A 19,674-nucleotide genomic window follows, 5' to 3' on the forward strand; every position below is an offset into this window, starting at 1 on the left:
ATCGGTCCGATCACTCAAAAATCGGCTCAAAATGGGCCAAAAATCGCACAGTGTGAGCCCAGCGTTAGAGCAGCAATGTTTGTTCCCCTCAGAGAAAGGGAAGAATGGGAAAAGGAAAACACCTGGCTGGAAAACGTTAATATGGGCATGTGCAATGAATATCAGCGCTATGTGGCCAGAAGTGTGATAATATAATTTATTTTGTGTAATAAACAACTGCAAGGATAGATGATTACAACAAATTGATGACTAATACATAAAAGTAATACATAGATGAATAATGATGATGAGTTATGATGCGTAATCAGTGACGCTGTCACGTCAGTACGGACCAGGGAAAGTTTCCAAAACCTTGCTGAATGTGTACCAAGAAGAATTAAGGAAGTCCTGAAGGTAAAACAGGGTCCAACTCAGTACTAGCAACGTGTACACAGTGAGTGTTTCTTACTTGTAGCACAACAGTTTGCAATATAGCATAAAGTACAGGAACAACAAAGTGATTCAAACTGATTATAAATCTATGATGAAACGGTCTGTGGATATATTGGTACGTTTTTTCACATTTATGCCAGACGTAGAGCAGAAGACACACACACAGACACACACACACATATCCGCATCTCCCTTACCCCGCGGAGTTCAGCAGATGGAGCCCGCACACCAGCAGCACACACGCGGATGAAAGTGAGACTTCAAGCTGGTTTTATCAGCAGTTTCAACACCGACAGACGAACTCGGTGAGGAGGAGACAGATAAATAGAAAGCAGTGCGTGCACACTCGCTTTCTCTTACATAAGTTGATTACCGAGACATTTCGGAGCGCGGAGGTGATGTTATACTGTACGTACGGACGTACGGCTTAGACAGCGGCGCGCGCTCACGGCTGGAGCTGTCGCTTTTGATATTTTTACCTCGCGCAGTCAGATAACTGTCACAATAACGGAGGAAAAACCCCGGCGAAGATGACGAGGATAGGCTGTTGGACTGTGCTTACGTTCGCCCGACTTGGTGTAGCTGCCTCGTAACGGGATTTTTACTCCCACCTGCCTTTGAAAGTTTCAAATACGTCGCTTTTGAACTTCACCTCCAAAAGGTAGGCGGTGTTTACTTTCTTAAAGTGTTCTGCAAAAGTAGCTAGAAAACGTGGTAAATGTTCTAATTACTTTAAAAAAAAAAAAAAAACCACTGTCACTTTATTACTTTCTTGTGCCGAACTACTTACTGTGTCCACACTGTTGTATTGTGAAAATGTGAATTCAATTTCAGCTCCTCTGTTTAAAAAAAACAAAACAAAAAACACTGCAACAAAATTTTTTTGACTTCAGTCCAAAATCTGCAGGTGTAAATCCTAACATGACCGTGATGGTTATACACTTCAAAAATCGCTGGTGTACAACTGTTTAAAAACTGCTTAAATTACTATCATTATTATTTTAAATAAAGTGAGTTTCCATGTCTCGAGATCATGACCCTGCTATGGAAGTATTTAACAAAGAACTGAATGTGTAACAAAAGGTGGCCCGGTAATCTAATCTGGCAGACAACATGACTATTTTAGGGCATTAAATGGGGCAAATAAGTGTGCAATTATGGCGTTAAGGCCTCATTGTGAGTGTAGAATTTCCTGTTGGATCTATATCTGCCCATAGCTGACAAACTCCACTGCTCATTCACTACTAGGAAACAAATGTTTGGTTGTATGATGGACTGTGGGCTGATGTGCTTTAATATGAGAGAAGTCGTGGAATAAGAAAACAGTTCAATCCCACCCAAGCCCCTTCAATCCAGGGAAAATAAAAGCACACCCACATATACACACCCACAGCAGCCATGCTGGTGTAATGGTGTCATGTGTCCAGGTTTGCTCCCTCTCTCACCACGGGATGAGGTCATAGCCTTTAGTGCTGTTACAGAGATACAGTTACATTAGTTTAATGTGGGCCGTGCCAGAGGAATCGACACCACCTACACCCCGCGGCCCCTTTCTGTTGCCTTTTAGATTTCTCTGCTCGCATCTATGTCCCTTTGTGTTTACAAAAGTGTATCCCTGAATAAAGACTTTGATCATATTGTATTTACCAGGCCTTGCTGTTAGCTTATCACCTTACCTAAACTATTCCCTTTGGCCCACAGGCTGTGGCAGCACATGGGTTAGTCACTATGACTAGGCCTTCTATGGCAGAGAGAACAAAAAGAAAAGATGATTCACGCTTACAATGCTGATTTAGAAATTGTGTTACTGTCTGCCTATGGTAAACCGAGGCCTTTCTCACACAACTTAACTTTAGCTTTTTCTCACACAGCAAACATGAACTGACAGTGACACTTTGGTCTAAGTAGCCTATCTGTGGTGGGGGCTGAAATCAGTCAGTGTTGTTTTGTTTGGTTTTGCAGCATGAAGCCCAGTTTCACTTTGCATTGGGGGTCATAGAAATAAATGGTGGTTTAAAACATACTAAATCACTGTATTTATTTATTTAACCTAGCGATTAACCAGTTGGTTTGGCTCATCTTATAGGGGACGCTAGTCGTCATAGACTTGATTCCCACAAACCCAGTGGGACATACAGTATAACAGGAACCATTGGTCTTAATGAAAGCCTGGTTTGAAGAGCCCAAGATCATGTGTTTGATTATCAAAGTAGATGTGGATACATTTTCTCTTGAATTCCTAATTGGTTCATTCATGTTGAGATGATGCGATAGAGATCTATCACACAGAACAAAGGAACTGTTGTTTTCCAGTTGTTTCTTTTCGTGAATTATACGCACTGGATAGATTATCATGGTAGTCGCCAGTTTATTTTCATTGTCAACCAGCAAATAATTTATGGTCTAAATGGGAGCTGTAGTATTGATTTTATCGAGCAGAGATCATAAACTGACCATGTAAATGTTTTATTTTCGCTTTGCATGCTGCATTGATGACTAAGTTGACCAGTTAGGGATCTTCCACCACCAGCATTATTCACGTCTTTCCAGTATATTTCGTCAGTGGTTTAAAAACAGTTGAGCAAACACTGATAGAGAACCTTTTTCTGACCCCTCTTGATTGGAAATAAACTCATACATTTATAGTAAGAGGCACAACAAAGACATATTTAGTGATAGGGTCATCATCCAGTATCCATTTTGGGTGTCTCTTTGTCCTTTGTAGGGTAGTTATGGAGGAGAATATTAACCTTTTCCCAGGACAGATAACCTTTAAAAGTCCCGAGTGTTTTCCCTGTGTGAGCTCTGACAATAGGGACAGTGTTCTGGTCTGGCCAGAGCCCCAGATCACATTTCCTGTTCCTGATTTAAAATCAGCTCAGCTGACTACTGATACACTCTGCTCCTCAAAAAAAACCAGTAACAGGACCATCACCCTGTTGTTTATCATGTGAACTCGTGTTTTTGTTTGTGAGAGAGAACGGGCATAAAATGAAGCGTAATAGGGAAATCAAAGTTCAATCAAAGAGCAGCAGCAAAAAGCTAGATTGTACCAGAAGACAGTAAGCTTATTCTTACTAACTGCAGGGTGTATTTGAAACAAAGAAGCCCTTCAGTGTACATAGTCTTCTTATTAGTGTGCAATAACAGTCAGCGATACATAGTATACCACAGACACACGAGCGAATTAGAGTAGGAAGTCAATATGAGAACCTGTTTTCTCAGTCAAATCAGCCTTATGCCAGGTGCTGGCTTTTACAGGAAAAAAAAGATGTTTGCCTATATTTCTGCATGTGTGGGCGTGTAAAGGCCACGATCCGTCACATAACATCTGGTAATATCTGGATTACAGAGTAGGATGAATGTCTGTGGGTGGAGATGGGTTGTGCAGACTATTGATCTGAATCAGACTATGCTCAGATGATCAGTCACTGAAGTACTTTCTTTTGAAGTACGTAAAGCAAGTCAGTCGGTGCTCCCATCAGATCAAACAGTGGTTCATGCCTTCATTTGCATGATTAAGGGCAGAGTTATGTAAACATGTGTGTAGACATGTGTGTGCCAACACCTTTCAGAGCTTTAAAGCCTCATTAGGACTGAGTGAGAGGTACATCGTGCATGTGCGCATTTGTGTGTGTCCCGTGTGTGTCCTCAGGCAAATTTCGGACTCATCCCAGCCAAAAGTTATCTCTTTTTTCCCCCTCTTCCAAAAAACAATGACCTCTTGGAGGTCTTGGAAGAGAAATAATGAAACCATTTCAACAATTGTCTGTCTGTGAGACGTCGAGTTGGAGAATCACACTATGGGAGTTATATCCTCCCATTTGCAGCGAACTGCTGACCCCTCACCTTTTCCACCCCAGTTCAGCAACACATCATCACTAAGAAAAGTCTTATGTTATGGTGGAGTGTTGAAGGAACAGTCGCCAAAGCAGCACTGATGGCCATGACAGAAAGACGCGCTCACATATTTGCATCTGCTTTGTGTCCTGTTGAAGTTAAGTTAAGTTTGCCAGGGTTTAAAGAGCAAACCAAATCACAGTAAGAGGAGTTAAGCCTGTTCAGTTTCTCAATCAGTAGCTATGCCTTAGGGGTGCTTAAAAAGTGAGCACGGGCTGTTTTAAATATCTGTGTCGAGCCGCACAGCATGACAACGCTTGACAACCACACAACAATGGCATTAATCCCACCCATGATGCCAAATGGCTAATCGTCACTCCTTCTGCTGTACTACTGATTCCAGATGTTTCCACCAACTCAGTTTTGTGGGCATGTTTGAATAATTACACACATCTCATTATGAAACATATGCCAAAGACATACAGACATACATTGCAGATATTTCAACATGTTTTCCTTGGATTGAGTTATTGAATGTATAGTTGTATGGTTCCAGTTTCCTACATTTTTCATCATTTTCTATCATAGTAGGACTGAATACCCTCATCTTTGGGATTTAATTTAAATTAACTGCTGTAGCTTCTTGGAAATCTCAATGTTGACATGACAGCTAACAAAAACCAAACAACTGATCAACTAATCTAGAAATACACACAACAGCAAATTTATTTACTGCAAGCAAACTTCATTCACTAATAAATACCAATTATTGAACTTAAATCACAATAAGAGATACCTGAACTTATTTCTGTCCTATAAGACATCTATTTATTTCATATTTTGGCATTTGTCTTGCAAAAGCTGCCAACTGTTCATACAATGAACCAATATTTTCAATCTGCTGATAATGTTTGGACATTTACTCAGAAATCACATTAAATCTATCAATAGGACTGATATAATTCAAATTAGGTTGAAGCTACTGACAGCAGGGATGCGTATTCTGGACTTTATAAATTTGTGCCGTCCAAACTTTTCTCCCCCTACATGAACTTAAAGTTTTATCAGTTATCACAGAGTTCAAGTGGGAAAACTGCACGTGGTGGGTATAATTGATAGCTGATGAAAAATAGCAGTAGCCAGAAAGAAGCATCAACATTGTGCTTAGAAATCATCACCTGTGTATTTTGACTTTTGTTGCCATGATGCCAGGTCTCTCATGGAAATGAGATTTTTAATTTCAATGAGATTTTTTTTTACCTGGATAAATAAAGGACTAATAAAATCTAGTCCGAACATTCACAATAAAATCAAAGATAAAACTAACCACAGAGATTTGTGGGTTCTGCCTTTAGCATTGAGTCGATGTTCCATGCGACAACGTCCACAGCTAATACTGTGATCACAGTTTCGCCTATCTCTAAAGGGAAAATTCTTGATATTGCCCAAGACATATGCTCATGTGACAAATCATCTTTCGGCCTAACTGAGATCCAGACGCACGAACGCCACAGATACACAGAAACATTTGTGGGCAGATGAGAATGCTATTAATACACACATAAGCACACACAGCCTCTCTCACACACACATGACACACACTCATTAAAGCAAGTGGTGCGATGCTATTAATATGTGGAGAAACCGGCACTGTCCTCAATTACATGCACTTGCTTGATTACACACAATAACACAAGTGTTAAATGACAGGTGACACTAAAAATAAACTGGCACGGTTACATATGCTGAAACTTGCTCAGAGAGCCACAGTGTTCCTTCAGCAGAAACAAATGGGCACTATTAATACACTTAATACACCAACACAAGCACTATTAGCCGTGTATGCACCCTCAACTGTCACACAAGCAGACTCTTCTTATGCAAACACAAAGACCTGCTGTGTACACTCAAAAGAAACAACTGCAAGCTATTAATATCTTAGGGTGCATAGGATGGACAAACACACACACACACACACACACAATGAACACATAAGGAGATTGATACTCCAGCTGCTCGGAAGTGGGGGACAGAATGTGTGCAGCAGCTGTGGATTCCTATGAACGTAAGGAAGAGGAAGGGAGGCAGTGGAGGGTGGAGGGATAGGTGGCAGGAGTGGGGGCTGCTAAAGGTGTCCCGCTTGGTGGAGAAGATGTCATTTTCTTTCCATTATGAGTGCACAGGCTGGCATATTTGAGGCTTCGGTGTATTCATATATATATTTTTGTTTATTTTATTCCTTTCGATGTATTTTTCCTCTGAACTTCTGCTCTTTCTGCTTTGTTGCTCTTCTAACGAAGCATAAACCTCACGCCTGCTGCTAGTGTTTATGTATATAGTAACAGTAACTAGCACTTAACATGATGTGTGACATCCAGGCTTAACTCCATCCAATACCACTGTGGAGTTCAGGCTAAACCAGCAATAAACAAAGCACATTTTAGCCACAGCGTGAATATAAATACTACTGAGCGATATCTGTAGCTCTCTTGAGCTGCAAAGAAGCCATTCAACCAAAATAGCAGTTTCTGCTTGCCTAAATGAACCAAGAGGATGTTATGGTGAAGACTAACTTTAGAAACAGGAAGTCACTGTTTCTTTGTGAGTGTGTGCCTGTGTGTGTGCGCGAGCGTGTGCTCCAGTAAATTGTATGCGTGTGTGCAGGTGTGCGTGTGTGTGTGTCAGTGCATCAGCATGTTGCTGCAGTAGGGCCCACAGAAAGAGGATGGTGGTTGTGAAACGAATATGCTATTACAGAAACCAGAAGTTTGTCCCCTGTCTATTTTTAGCAGCACAACGCTGAAAAGAGAGACAGCGAAGCACGCACACAGATCTTATCGGCATGCACTTCTCTTTATTATAAAGTGCTCCAGATTTTTGTCTTGTAATTATGCAGCTCTTGCATTGTTTTAGGATGAGAAATAAAACATTGCGACAAATGACGATGGCTAAAAACACCTTTATTCTTGCTTTTGTCATGCCAAAACAAGTGTGTGCTGTGTATGTCTCCTCTTTTAGGCTCTGTTGGTAATATGATAGAAAGCAACCACGAGTTGCTGGAACCCTTCAGGGTCAGCATAGAAGAAACCTTAACTGTTTAGGTAACTCTTTAAATGTACATTGCGGTTACTGGGGTGTTTTTTTTTTTTCGTCGAGTCAGATAATGAGTCACGCTGTAACGCTGCCTAAAGGAACAGCTTCAGTGTCAGTACAAAAAAAACCCACATTTGTTTGGAAATTTGGCTTTTTTAAGTTGTAAATGTCGTAAATATAATATAAATAACATTGGGGTGATGTTGAAAGTGAGTTGAAGCCAGAGATGTATGGCTGTTGCGAAATGAAAAATGTGCCACAGGTGTTTGTTTTCTGTTTAGAAGAGAGATTGGCTTCCTGATCATTTCCTCTTTCTCAGGGGAGCTCACTCGTTTGATGAGCATGTGTGTGTGTGTGTGTGCGCGCGCGCATGTGAGCGTGGGTGTGTGTACGTGTGTGCAAGTTTGTCTGAGTCTCCACCACCACCGCCGGCCCGCTCCTCCAGTGATTGTCTGATTTCCTTTGAAAACACACAGCCATTCTTCTTGTAATACATACTGTGCTGCAGCTACTGGTACTTCCTGTTGCACCTTTTGCTTTATTATTAAAGTAGAAGCTTAAGAAAATAAGCCCCTTGAATTTTAACAGTGTTGCATAATGTTCTATTGCAAAAGGTATGAACCAGATGACAGTGGAGGGAGGCCCAGATATTTCTGATTGTCAGAGATGAAGTTTTGTCTGATGTGTCACAGATTACTTGAGTTAACTTGCAAGGTAGGATTCCAGTAAGGCACGGACGAGAAGCCTGTAAAAATGCAGGCTTCATTTTTTTTTCCTAGAGACCTTTTTGTCCCATCTTTATCTCTACTGCTGTCGTGGGTTTTAGCCGTGACACAAAAGCTCATCTGTGCGTTACAATACAGCAAATATTAAAACCCAAGGCTGTCCCTGTGAACAGAAAGTGTTATAGTGAGCTCAGAGTTCTGCTATCAAGCAGGGTAACAGAACTGAAACCATTTGGTTTAAACTGTAAAGTACTATATTGAACTTACTGAATATTAATTCCCACCCTGTATTTGTTTGTTTGTTTTTTCCTTTACGTGTTAATGAGCCACATAGCCTGCAGTCATAAGAGTGTGGGAGTGTTTCTTTCTTCAGAGGAATTCTGTCAACTCAAAATACTTTTCACACACATGATTATTTTCTTCTGAGTCAGGATTGCTGTGAGGAATGACAGCCAAACCACATTGTCTGGGCTGTCTGCAGATGTAGGGCTGTGGCTGAGAATGGAGGCCAGTTGAGAAGAACTGTGTAGCCTGTAGTTTTGTTTTGGGCTGGTTGGAGCTAATAACTGCAGCTGCTGTGGATTCTAATAGCCTAATTTCAACACACGCTGGAGGTTAAGACAGAGAAATCAGTGTTTCTGAATCTTTTAGGGTGCGTTATCAGTGTAGTAGATTTCATTGTGTGATCCTATTTGTTAAATTGACAACTCCTATAACAACTGAATAGCTGCAGTGAAAGAAGATCTTCTCACATTTTGTGACATGAGAGAAATTTGCTACTCCCTCTACTGTGCTTTCCACAAAAGTTACTCTAATTTAACACAATATACCAGTAAAGAAAGAAGGGAAAAAAATGTCCACTTACAGGACTTATGTGAGTAATATTGTGTAATATTTTAGGTTACAGTCATTCAGACATACGGGTTCAGTAAATTTCCTCATTCTTACATCCCTCCCATTGCTCTTTACCCTGGAGGGAGCAAGGTGTCTCCTTCCATACTGTATCTCTCTATGCTTTTGTATCAGTACCGAAACATTCCTCATCACGTTCATTGGTTTCATGTGTCAGTTGTATTGAAACGTAAGAACAGTATGAAGTTACCTGAGGCCATGCATTGTGAACGCTTTTGTTTGTAATCGCAAAATGTGAGACAAACTTCAGCTTGGTGCTTTCTCACTTGTAGCTATAATTAGCCTCCATGTGTGTTTTATCTTTTCCAGGTCATACCATCAGGCCCACATTGGGCCATGCATGCTATGGTTAAATGATTTGTGGCGAAAGTAAAATAAGACATGATATTTATGTTTTCGGTGGCCTTAAGAGTGCATAAATTGATCAAAACATTTTTGCGCCGCCCCCCACCGCACACACACACCTTTAAAAAGACATCTGTTTTTCATTAGGACACCGAGACCCGATTCAGATGTCTCGCTCATGCTAATTTAGGCTTTTATTTCTTTCGCTTTTAGCAAAACCTGAAAGGGTGACGACAGATTCATGTGCCTGATCCAAACGACTTAACCGCACAACGTTAAAATACAACTTCCCACCCTGTTTCTTTCACTTCTTTTATGCATCTCCAACGCCAGCATATACAAGAATCTTTCATTTTTGTGCTTTCTGAATGTAATGTCCTCGGTATAAACCGGGAGGAGACACAAATTTGGAGCCATCCGCTGTTGCAAACCCCTTGTGCTTAAGGGAGCAGACAGAAGAAGCTTTAGTTTTGGATAATGAGCAGTTTACTTGAAGCGGGAAAACTTGAATGTGGTGATGATCTCTCTATGACAGGCAAAACTCAGAACAAGTGATGCAGATGAAGCAAGAAATGTTAAAGAGAAGCCTTCTGATTTTTCATCTGCTACCTACATAACAGTATCTATTTGCACAGTCAGCAACATAATATGTTTCTCTCTCTCTCTGCCTCTCTTTCTCCATCTTTAGTGGATGTGATCATCAGTAAGCAGGTTTCTTTGCCCGTTAATGGGAATCCACCCATGGACCTAAGTGTGACCCGCAGGTTGTTACATCCAGGCCCAGATTCGGCCATGCTGGCCCCCCGCCCTCCTTTCTTCATGGGATCCCTCACCGCTCAACATTGTGCCCAATTCTCCCAGCAGCACTTGCAGGTGAGGTCAAACTCAGATGTCAGTTCTCACCTAGTTGAGCTGGACAGTGACATAATGAAGCTTCAGCATGAATTGGACATAGCATGGATCAGTGCACTGGCTGAAATCAGCCAGTTTAAAACGTTACATTGAAAGTTTCTGTTTCTTCAAAATTCAGTGCATGGAAACAGAGACCAAATACCCTCATGACATTTTGCCCCTGTTCCAAAATTGCTACATCTGGCATTTATTTATCTGACTATAAGATAATGACCGCCTGCCACATCAGCCACAGAAAAAAGCAGCTGCTTTCACCGCAGACCTTTAACCAGGTACTGTGCAGGACTCCTCAGAAATGAGTAAGAAGCAGATTTAGGTTACTATAAACAAACCATTTTCTCGGCATTTAATTTGTTATTGACACTTGTCACAGATTAACTGACTGATGCAACACTTCAGTATCCTGTTTTTTTCCTTCTATTTTTGTAAGCTATCTTATTCGAGATGTGTGTATTTATGTGCTTGTCAGAGACTGACAGTTGCAGCTTTTGTCCTTTGCTTGTGTAGATTTTAAAAATGCATTTCTCTGTGTTTTTTCCGTCAGTATAACATCGAACAAAGGCAAAGAGAGATGAGTGAGGAGAAAAGAGAAGAGCTACATCAGCTGATTCAAAAGAGTAAAAACGAGCAGAGTGAGTCCTGTGTTTTCTGTTTTCTCCACACTGTCATGTGTTTTCATCAGTTCTTTAAGCGACCATAAGGTGGTTTACGTGCTCTTCTTCTGAGTCATAGCACACTGTATGTTTTACTGAAAAAGAGGGGGATTTCCAGCAGTACTGTGAGGTATTCTCAGATTCCAGGGAAATTTGCACTCATATCAAACCAAAGTCAAACAAACAAGCTTGTTTTAGGAAAGCGTTTTTATTTTTACAATGTAGAGGAAATGAAGAGTGCAAAGAGGATCTTGGCTCTTACTTCTGAATTTTCTTGACTGCTTCATGGGAAGTTGTAATAGAAAACGGTTGTAATTAGACTATTTAAATACTAAATCACTATTATTTCTTATTGTCATCCACACTCTTGGACATATATCTACCTGCCCTTTGTCTGTGTATGATCTTTTTCTTTCTTGACAGGTGCTATAGCCAGTCCCCTGGTAAAGCAGAAACTTCGGGAACACATAATTATGAAGAGCCAGCCAACCCATGATAGAGTGACTCCCAACCACAGCAGTCCTGCCCCAGGATTCGGGTGAGAGACATCAATGATTTTTCATTGATACAAACACAAAACAAATGCAAACACAGCACACGCTCAGCAAAAACTTTATTGTGGTTACTTAAAATTGACACAGTCTGTTGTTTTGTTTTGGTCACAAGGCTCCGGGTTCCTGATATGTCCCCGAAGCCTCAGCCTACACCCTGTGACCAGCGCGCCTTGAGAAGAACAGGTGAGACTCCTGCGGCTGTAGCCGTGTCCGAGATTGTGGTTCTCACCCTGAGGTTAAATTTGTAGAGGTCATGTGATTTTAAATTTTAAGTCTGCTAGACTGAAATCACCTGCAATTCTAACACTTAATGTTTAAACAACCTGTCTTCATTGTCACTGACCTGTCCAAATAATGGAAAAAGTGAGGGAGAAAAGGCGTGTCCTTTGCATTGAGATGAGAGAAACTCATTTTTACATCAGCCCTGCAGCGTCAAAGAGAGGTTGAACAGCCATAAATAAAACAAACAAAAAAAAAAACAATAGATACAGTGAGACACAAAGACCTGAGCGGTTATATAACTTGGTAAGGTATGTGTAAAATGAACTGCGTGAGAGTCCAGAGCAGTTCTCCATCACTGTGTGAATGAGAGCGAGCGTGGTCACGCCTTCCTCTACATTTCTCTGAGTACACGTACCATTATTTATTTGCGTTACCCTAGAACCATCAGCGCGCACACACACACACACCCTCCAGTGCTCTTGTTGGCTCTGTGACAACACAAATTTTTCTTTTATCCACTTTGAGTCAGCCACTGATTGATTACTTTATTCAGGTTTATTGGAGACTGACCAATGTATACAATGGACGTTTTGATTCTCTTGTCCAGGGCTGAGGTATTTGTTTTGTGGGGTTATGGTACAGAAATTGAGCACGTCATTATAGTGTGTGCGTTGTTGAGTCGGTGCTTTCCTGCCAGTGTAGCCGATGTATAAAGCAATGATATAGTAATGTGAGTTTGAGAACTACAAATACCTTTCTTTACTCTTGATGAGAGCTTATGTGCCCATTTCTTCACATGTATGTGTGTGTGTGTGTGTGTGTGTGTGTGTGTGTGTGTGTGTGTGTGTGTGTGTGTGTGTGTGTGTGCAGTGTCTGAGCCCACACTGAAGTGGAAGTTAAAGAAACTCATCACCACAAGGCCAAACCCGCTGCAGCGAAAGATCAGTGCCCCTCCTGCAGTCAAGCACAGGACCGAAACTCTGGGTAAACTATTTACATTCACTTGGATCTCTGTCAGAGTTTTATTCTTCGGCTCTGTTAGCCGTTTCTTGTTAAAGTTTCTTTGATCTCGCCTTTCTAACCTTCCAGAAGCGCTCACCATCAGATTTCAGCACAGCTTGATCAATTTTCCATTATGGCGTAAGCAACTGATACTGATGGGCCTCATAGGTTTCTTTCCATTCTGTCGTGCAGAGTCTTCCCAGAGTGGCAGCAGCAATCCAGCATCAGGGTGCAGCTCTCCAAATGACAGCCTCCATTCAGATAATGGGTCCTTACCACTGGCTCATGAGGTAAGCCCTTTTGTATATATATAAGTACATATAGCAGGTTTTCTTGTCCTCCTTAGCATATAATGAATGCACAGTGAATCCTCAGTGAACTATTTAACCATACACAAGGTTCTCTTAAACTTTTCATTATGCATTAATTTAAACAGTACATCCAACTTCTCTCTGTTCTGAGAAGTAGAAAAATATACACTTGAAGTACTGAAATGCTTAATTCTGATCTTTTCGGTCCTCCATCTATAGCCGAATAGCCGATGTCAAAATAAATTTGTGCAGTTTTCTTTTCACTATGTTGAACATATTTATCCTTGACTTGATAGTTTTGATAGTACTGTATATATAGTACTGTATTTAACACTTTTACTACAATCAGGTTCAGGTTTAGATAAGTAGATATATTTAGAGATCAATAATATGTTAAAAATGTAACGAAAATAACCTTCCTCATTCAGTCACAGAGGCTGTTGCTGAAGGATGGTAATTTAGCTCGATTCACCGTGCCTTCCAATCCCCCTGGGATCCCCAACATCACTGCTGGACTTCCTGCACAGGTGAGCAGTGCTAGGATTTCCTCCAGAATCATTGCATACAATATTGAGGTTGTGCTGCTCCTGTTCCTGAAACTAGCACCACTTTAAAGGACACAGCTTGCATAGATAAACATTCATACTGTTGATCTATTTGTATTCAAGTGCGATATCGTTTCTGAAATAGTGCCTGCACACATGAACACTTATAGAAACTTGTGGTTTCACTTCCTTCTTGAACTGTGTGCGACTTCTATATTTTGTGAGTCTCTCTTGGTAATTTACCACCTTTTTGACTACAATAACACAGTTCAGCAGTCCATCTATGCACTGTGACAGGCTGTCAAACCCCTAAACTATCCATTAATACTTAGCTTTTCTCATTTTTAGACTACCATAAGAGGGAAATTAAATTAAATTAAATTACTAGTGATTGCTTTAGAATTTCCTGTCATCTCCTCTCGTCTTTCATTCTCTTCTCTTTCCCTAGGCTGACTTGCGAGAAGCAAGGCCATTGGCAGTATCTGCTCTCCATCAGGTTTACTTGCCTCTGGAAGAAAGCAGTCCAGCTCTTTCTCAGCGGCTACAGCCTGTGTTCATACTGGATCCACACACCAGGCTTCTGCGCCCCCAGCTTGTCTCTCGTGAGTTGTATTCCTGTTATTCCTCAATGTGCATATTGAACACACTTCCTTTGCATTGCTTACTCAATGGCAAGTCAGTGGGATGGTTGTTCACAGAGTTTATGTTTGTTTTATTTATATAATGTAAGTAAATGTATGTACATATGAATTCTAGATACAATACAACAGCAGTGCATTTTACTTTTTTGAAAAATAGCAGTCAGTAAAAATATGAAATAATGACGACGTAACACATGAATGAGTCCAGTTAAGCCTGAATATGGTGAACTTGGAAACAGAGATGAGTGGAATTTAACAAAACAACCACAGTATGACATTTGCTAAATATATATATATATTGATTGATTGTGTTATTAAAACTGGAAAGTGGGGGCTCTATAAAGAACTACATAACAGTCTGCACTTCACACTTTTTCACATTGTTTATAGTCAAACTCTTTATTAATTAATTAATTTCAACCTCTGACAGGATCTTTTGCTCTAAGCACAGAGATTTAATTACCTCTTTCCATAGTTTTTCTTTTATCCATGATTTCTGAACTGAGCCCAACAAATAAGCATTTCCTTTTCTTCTATTCCTGTAGTGAATCTCTCAGTTTCACCCTGTGAGAAATTGTGCTTCTTCTTTACTGTTATCTTAACCCAAGATTTGTTTTGTTTTTTGTTTTTAAAAAGAGCTATTGCATATGCTAATGCTGAAATAAGGCACCGACTCCGTTCATTCATGACTGATAATGGAAGAGGAAGTCGGGCTCAAAGAATGAGATATATAAAGTAGGGTAGTGTAGGCGCACAGCTCTAAAAATCTGAGTAAAAGAATATAAATAAATGTCTGCCATTCTAAGTACACATAGCTTTAGTTATGAATGGACGCTGACTTGCATCAGATCCATCCTGACTCGCTCTACTGATGCTAAAACAAGTTCAAATGACTGCATTTAAAAAGGTGTGTTTGTGAGAGGTCTCTAAGACTCTATCGAGAGAAGATCGATACCTTGTCTGTGTTGTGCTGTGTTTCTGTTGCATCATTTTTCAAAATGGCACGAGGGCGCTCTCTGCTGTAAGTGCTGCTCTACATGCAAGCAATGCATGGCTCTCAATATTTTTCTTTTTGAGTGTTTTTAATATGAAATACAGCTGTGGAATATTTCATCCTTCTACAGTTGAGTCCAATAACAATAATCGATTTAGTTTGGATTTTTTTTTTCCTGCATTCTTGTTTTTCACCTTTTCTAAAACATTACGTTTCTTCTCTTCTCCACAGTTCCTGGTTTGAGCACCATCTCTCTGCAGCAGCACCCTCACCTGTCTACTCTGTCCAGAAGAGAAGGTCACAAACCTTTGGAACGAACACGTTCAGAACCGCCACCCTACAGCCACTCACAGTTATCTCTGCAAACCAGCCATCACCCGCACATCCAGCACTCGCTGAACCAGCAGTACCACAGGAGCGGGGTGGAGAGATTCAAGCAGAATTCACACCTGAGCAAGGTGAAAGGAGGCTCATTTCTTAAGAAGTATAATCTAGTACTAACAGATTGACTAATGACCTGCACCTGCTTGGATTTCCTTTTTCATGATCAGTCTTACTGAAATATGTCTTAAAGAGAGTCCTTATTTTAAGAATTGAAAACTGTAAAAGTTCTAGCTTACGTGAGCTGGGAAAAAAAGATAGATAATAGGCTTCCTCTGACACAGATCCCATCAGAGGACATGGACCTAGAGGAGACTGGATCGGGATCAGGTTCAGGGACAGGTTCTGTGTGCGGCTCAGAGCCCGGATCAATTTGTGAGGATGACTATCGGCGGAGACAGAGCAACGCCAGCACAGACTCTGTGTACGACACAGAGTCTACTACCTCCTCCCGGGAGAGCTTGATCGAGCCCTCCTACTCTTACAATCAGGTAAAAGTCACTCTTACATGTGCACACATAGAAATTATTCTTATTTTTTTATTGCCTACTGGCGCATGAATCAGTGAATCTCTTCTAATGACCTTAATCAGTAACATATCTTATCATGAGTGCCCCTTTCTGGTCCACTAATGATTGAGTATTAGTTAGCAGGTTAGCAGACAGTATTATGATTACCATTATCTTGCATCCGTAACATAAATGAATTCTTTCGAATGGAGCGTCTTTTTGCCATCAGGAGGCACTGTTGCCTTGCTAATACAAGCAGAAGACTTTGATTTACAGTATCACTTCAGCATTCTTGGAAGAGCTCACTTTTCTTTATCAACAGTCTGTTTTAGAGAAGGAGAAATAAACACACCAAATAATAAGTCTCTTATTTGAGTTTAGCATATTGTGTATGTGACAGGTTTCCTGCAGGGAGTCTTTACTATGTGCAGCTGCTGATAAATCCTTACATATTCTTGTCTATTGTCTGTTCTTTTTTTCACCCACTGTTCTTGCAGAGGCAGGTGATCCTTAGACCAAGTCTGCAGATAGATCCGCTGGGTGTGCCATCCTTAATTTGGCCTCACCAGCCTGTCAGTCGGTCCCGGTCCTCCCCCGCCTCCACCTCCCTGCCTCCTGCTTCACATCAACCCACCACCATACCTTCCATGTCATTATCCAACCCTGCTACAGACACCCAGCTGCGCTTCACCACAGGTGAGTGACAGTTGATCAGCAACATTAAAAGAAGCATTCCAACTACCTGATGATGTAATTTGATTACAAGATATGACGATGGTATTACAACATTATTGAAGAGGGACAATATGGTCAAATGATGTGTTTCCATGTGTGTGCATTAAGGTTTAGCATATGATGGTCAGATGCAGAAGCACCAGTGTATTTGTGGGGACAACAGCCGTCACGCTGAGCATGCAGGAAGGATCCAGAGCATCTGGTCTAGACTGCATGAAAGGGGCCTAAGGAGTCAGTGTGAGGTATGGTGCACACACATTATCCTACAGATGCATACCCCATGACCATAGCATGCAGTCTAAATGTATATATCTGTATACTTCTATTTCTAGCGCATCCGCAGTAGAAAAGCAACCCTAGAAGAGCTGCAGTCAGTCCATTCAGAAAAACACGTACTTTTATTTGGCACCAACCCGCTCAACCGCCTCAAGCTGGACAGCCGCAAACTCGCTGGTAAGATCAATAACAAACGTGAAGAACACAATGACTATAGCGCAATTGTAATAGTAATAATGATAACAATATGTTCGTGTTATACATTATCCTCTGCAGGAATCCTGTCTCAACATGTTTTTTTGATGTTACCATGTGGAGGGGTTGGGGTAGGTGTTACACACACACACCTAAGCACACAAATTAAACAAGTCATTTTGGAATCTTTTCACTTATCTAATTGCAATGCTGAGCAACAAAAGCTGCATGGGAGGTTATGCCTCATTACACAGTTAAGCTAAGAAGACTACAAATTGCAATTGCTATTGTTTTTGGTTACTTTAAAATCTAAATTATATAAATGTAGGACATTGCATACATCGTTATTGCTCATGGCATATTCATCTACAATAGAGATGTGAGAAAAAGGAAAAGGAGAAGGAAAAAGATAACATAAAGACTGCATAAAAAGACTTCCAAGTGGCTGGATGTGGGGGAAACAGAGTATCAGGATAGAGAAAAGTCAAATTTAAGAGAAAAACAATGGTAGGAGAGCAGATCAGATTAAATGGAACAATGCACTATGGGAAAAGGAACAAAGCGGAGAATGATATGGGAACATTGATTATAATGCTATAAGAACTGTTGTTAGGAGAGGAGAAGACGAAAAGCTGAAGGGGGCTGGGTGTCAGTTGATAAGAGAACTGATCTGCCTGGATTTCCGGCCCTTGGCTACTCTGGTAAAGAGGGGTGATTGGAACAAGATGGCAAAGTCTGTGATAAAAGAAATTCCTCTGATTTCATTGTTCCCCAGCAGTATCAGAATCAGAATCAGAATCAGAATACTTTATTGATCCCTGGGGGAAATTATTTTTTGTTACAGTGCTCCATTTTAAACCAACATTAAGACAAGACAGACAATACGCTAACTAAGAATAGTACAATATATACATATATATACATACATACATACATAAGTCACTCATAAATAAATAGTTGGAAAAGAAACATGTGTAGTTGTAGCAGCAAACAGTGTGTTAAGTGGATGCGTTGTACAGGGAGATGGCCACAGGCAGGAATGATTTCCTGTGTCGTTCAGTGGTGCTTTTCGGTAATCTCAGTCTCTCACTGAACGAGCTCCTGTGACTGACCAGCATGTCATGGAGTGGGTGGGAGGTGTTATCCAACATTGTCTTTATCTTGGACAGCATCCGCCTCTCCGACACCACCTTGAGGGAGTCCAGCTCCATCCCCACAACATTGCTGGCCTTACGGATCAGTTTATTAAGTCTGTTGGCATCTGCGACCCTCAGCCTGCTCCCCCAGCATGCAACAGCATAGAGGATCGCACTGGCCACCACAGACTCATAGAAAATCCTCAGCATTTTCTGGCAGATGTTGAAGGACCTCAGTCGCCTCAAAAAATAGAGACGACTCTGGCCCTTCCTGTAAAGTGCTGTGGTGTTTTTAGCCCAGTCCAGTTTATTGTCAATGTGTACTCCAAGGTATTTATAGTCCTCCACAATGTCAACACTGACCCCCTGAATTGAAACAGGGGTCAAGTGTTTCCTGGTCTTCCTGAAGTCCACGATCAGTTCCTTGGTCTTTGCCACGTTGAGCTGCAGATGATTCTGCTCACACCACGTGACAAAGGAGTCGACCACAGCCCGGTACTCTGTCTCATCATCCCTGCTGATGCATCCAACCACCGCAGAGTCATCAGAAAACTTCTGAAGATGGCAGGTCTCTGTGCAGTGGCTGAAGTCTGTGGTGTAGAGGGTGAAGAGGAAGGGGGAGAGGACAGTCCCCTGTGGTGCCCCTGTGTTGCTGATCACCTTGTCAGACACACACTGTGGGAGACGTACATATTGTGGTCTTCCTGTCAGGTAATCAACAATCCAGGACACCAGAGAAGCATCCACCTGCATCGCTGCTAACTTATCACCCAGGAGGGTCGGCCTGATGGTGTTGAAAGCACTGGAAAAGTCAAAAAACATGACCCTCACAGTGCTCGCCGGCTGGTCCAGATGGGTGTAGACACGATTGAGCAGGTAGATGATGGCGTCCTCAGTTCCGAGACGAGGCTGATAAGCGAACTGAAGGGGATCCAGGTGTGGTCTTACTATGGGTCGCAGCTGGTCCAGGATGAGCCTTTCCAGGGTCTTCATGATGTGGGAGGTCAGTGCCACGGGCCTGTAATCCTGGGGGCCACTGGGACGAGGCGTCTTTGGTACAGGGACGAGGCATGATGTCTTCCACATCACCGGGACCCTCTGCAGACTCAGACTCAGCATAAACAGTTTATGAAAGACTCCACACAGCTGGGGGGCACAGGTTTTGAGGACAAGGGGACTCACTCCGTCTGGTCCAGCAGACTTGCCTGAGTGAAGTCTCCTCATTTGCATCTCAACCTGGTATTGAGTGAAGGTGATGGGT

At 41.5% G+C, this 19,674-nt stretch overlaps 1 protein-coding gene across 2 annotated transcripts in view; it reads left to right on the top strand.

The window, feature by feature from the left end:
* LOC147330242 (histone deacetylase 7-like) overlaps positions 1 to 19,674 on the top strand; it is a 43,034-nt gene that overhangs the window by 9,781 nt on the left and 13,579 nt on the right. The window contains exons 1-15 of one of the 2 annotated variants that reach the window (XM_086291887.1): positions 594 to 1,093; positions 10,036 to 10,220; positions 10,804 to 10,891; positions 11,336 to 11,450; positions 11,579 to 11,649; positions 12,559 to 12,672; positions 12,883 to 12,980; positions 13,430 to 13,528; positions 13,995 to 14,148; positions 15,413 to 15,639; positions 15,847 to 16,053; positions 16,569 to 16,767; positions 16,915 to 17,048; positions 17,139 to 17,259; positions 17,359 to 17,408. In XM_086291887.1, the coding sequence (XP_086148013.1) occupies positions 10,089 to 10,220; positions 10,804 to 10,891; positions 11,336 to 11,450; positions 11,579 to 11,649; positions 12,559 to 12,672; positions 12,883 to 12,980; positions 13,430 to 13,528; positions 13,995 to 14,148; positions 15,413 to 15,639; positions 15,847 to 16,053; positions 16,569 to 16,767; positions 16,915 to 17,048; positions 17,139 to 17,259; positions 17,359 to 17,408 (1,809 nt within the window). In that variant the 5' untranslated portion in view covers positions 594 to 1,093; positions 10,036 to 10,088. Of the gene's footprint in view, positions 1 to 593; positions 1,094 to 10,035; positions 10,221 to 10,803; positions 10,892 to 11,335; positions 11,451 to 11,578; positions 11,650 to 12,558; positions 12,673 to 12,882; positions 12,981 to 13,429; positions 13,529 to 13,994; positions 14,149 to 15,412; positions 15,640 to 15,846; positions 16,054 to 16,568; positions 16,768 to 16,914; positions 17,049 to 17,138; positions 17,260 to 17,358; positions 17,409 to 19,674 lie in introns of those variants that run through there. The other variant, XM_086291886.1, reaches the window with a different exon arrangement.

This window comes from Aulonocara sp. 'chitande type north' Nkhata Bay, linkage group LG5, assembly GCF_057382095.1.
Source record: "Aulonocara sp. 'chitande type north' Nkhata Bay isolate Kocher_YH1m ecotype deep benthic linkage group LG5, A_spYH_male_GT1.1, whole genome shotgun sequence".
NCBI classification, from domain to species: domain Eukaryota; kingdom Metazoa; phylum Chordata; class Actinopteri; order Cichliformes; family Cichlidae; genus Aulonocara; species Aulonocara sp. 'chitande type north' Nkhata Bay.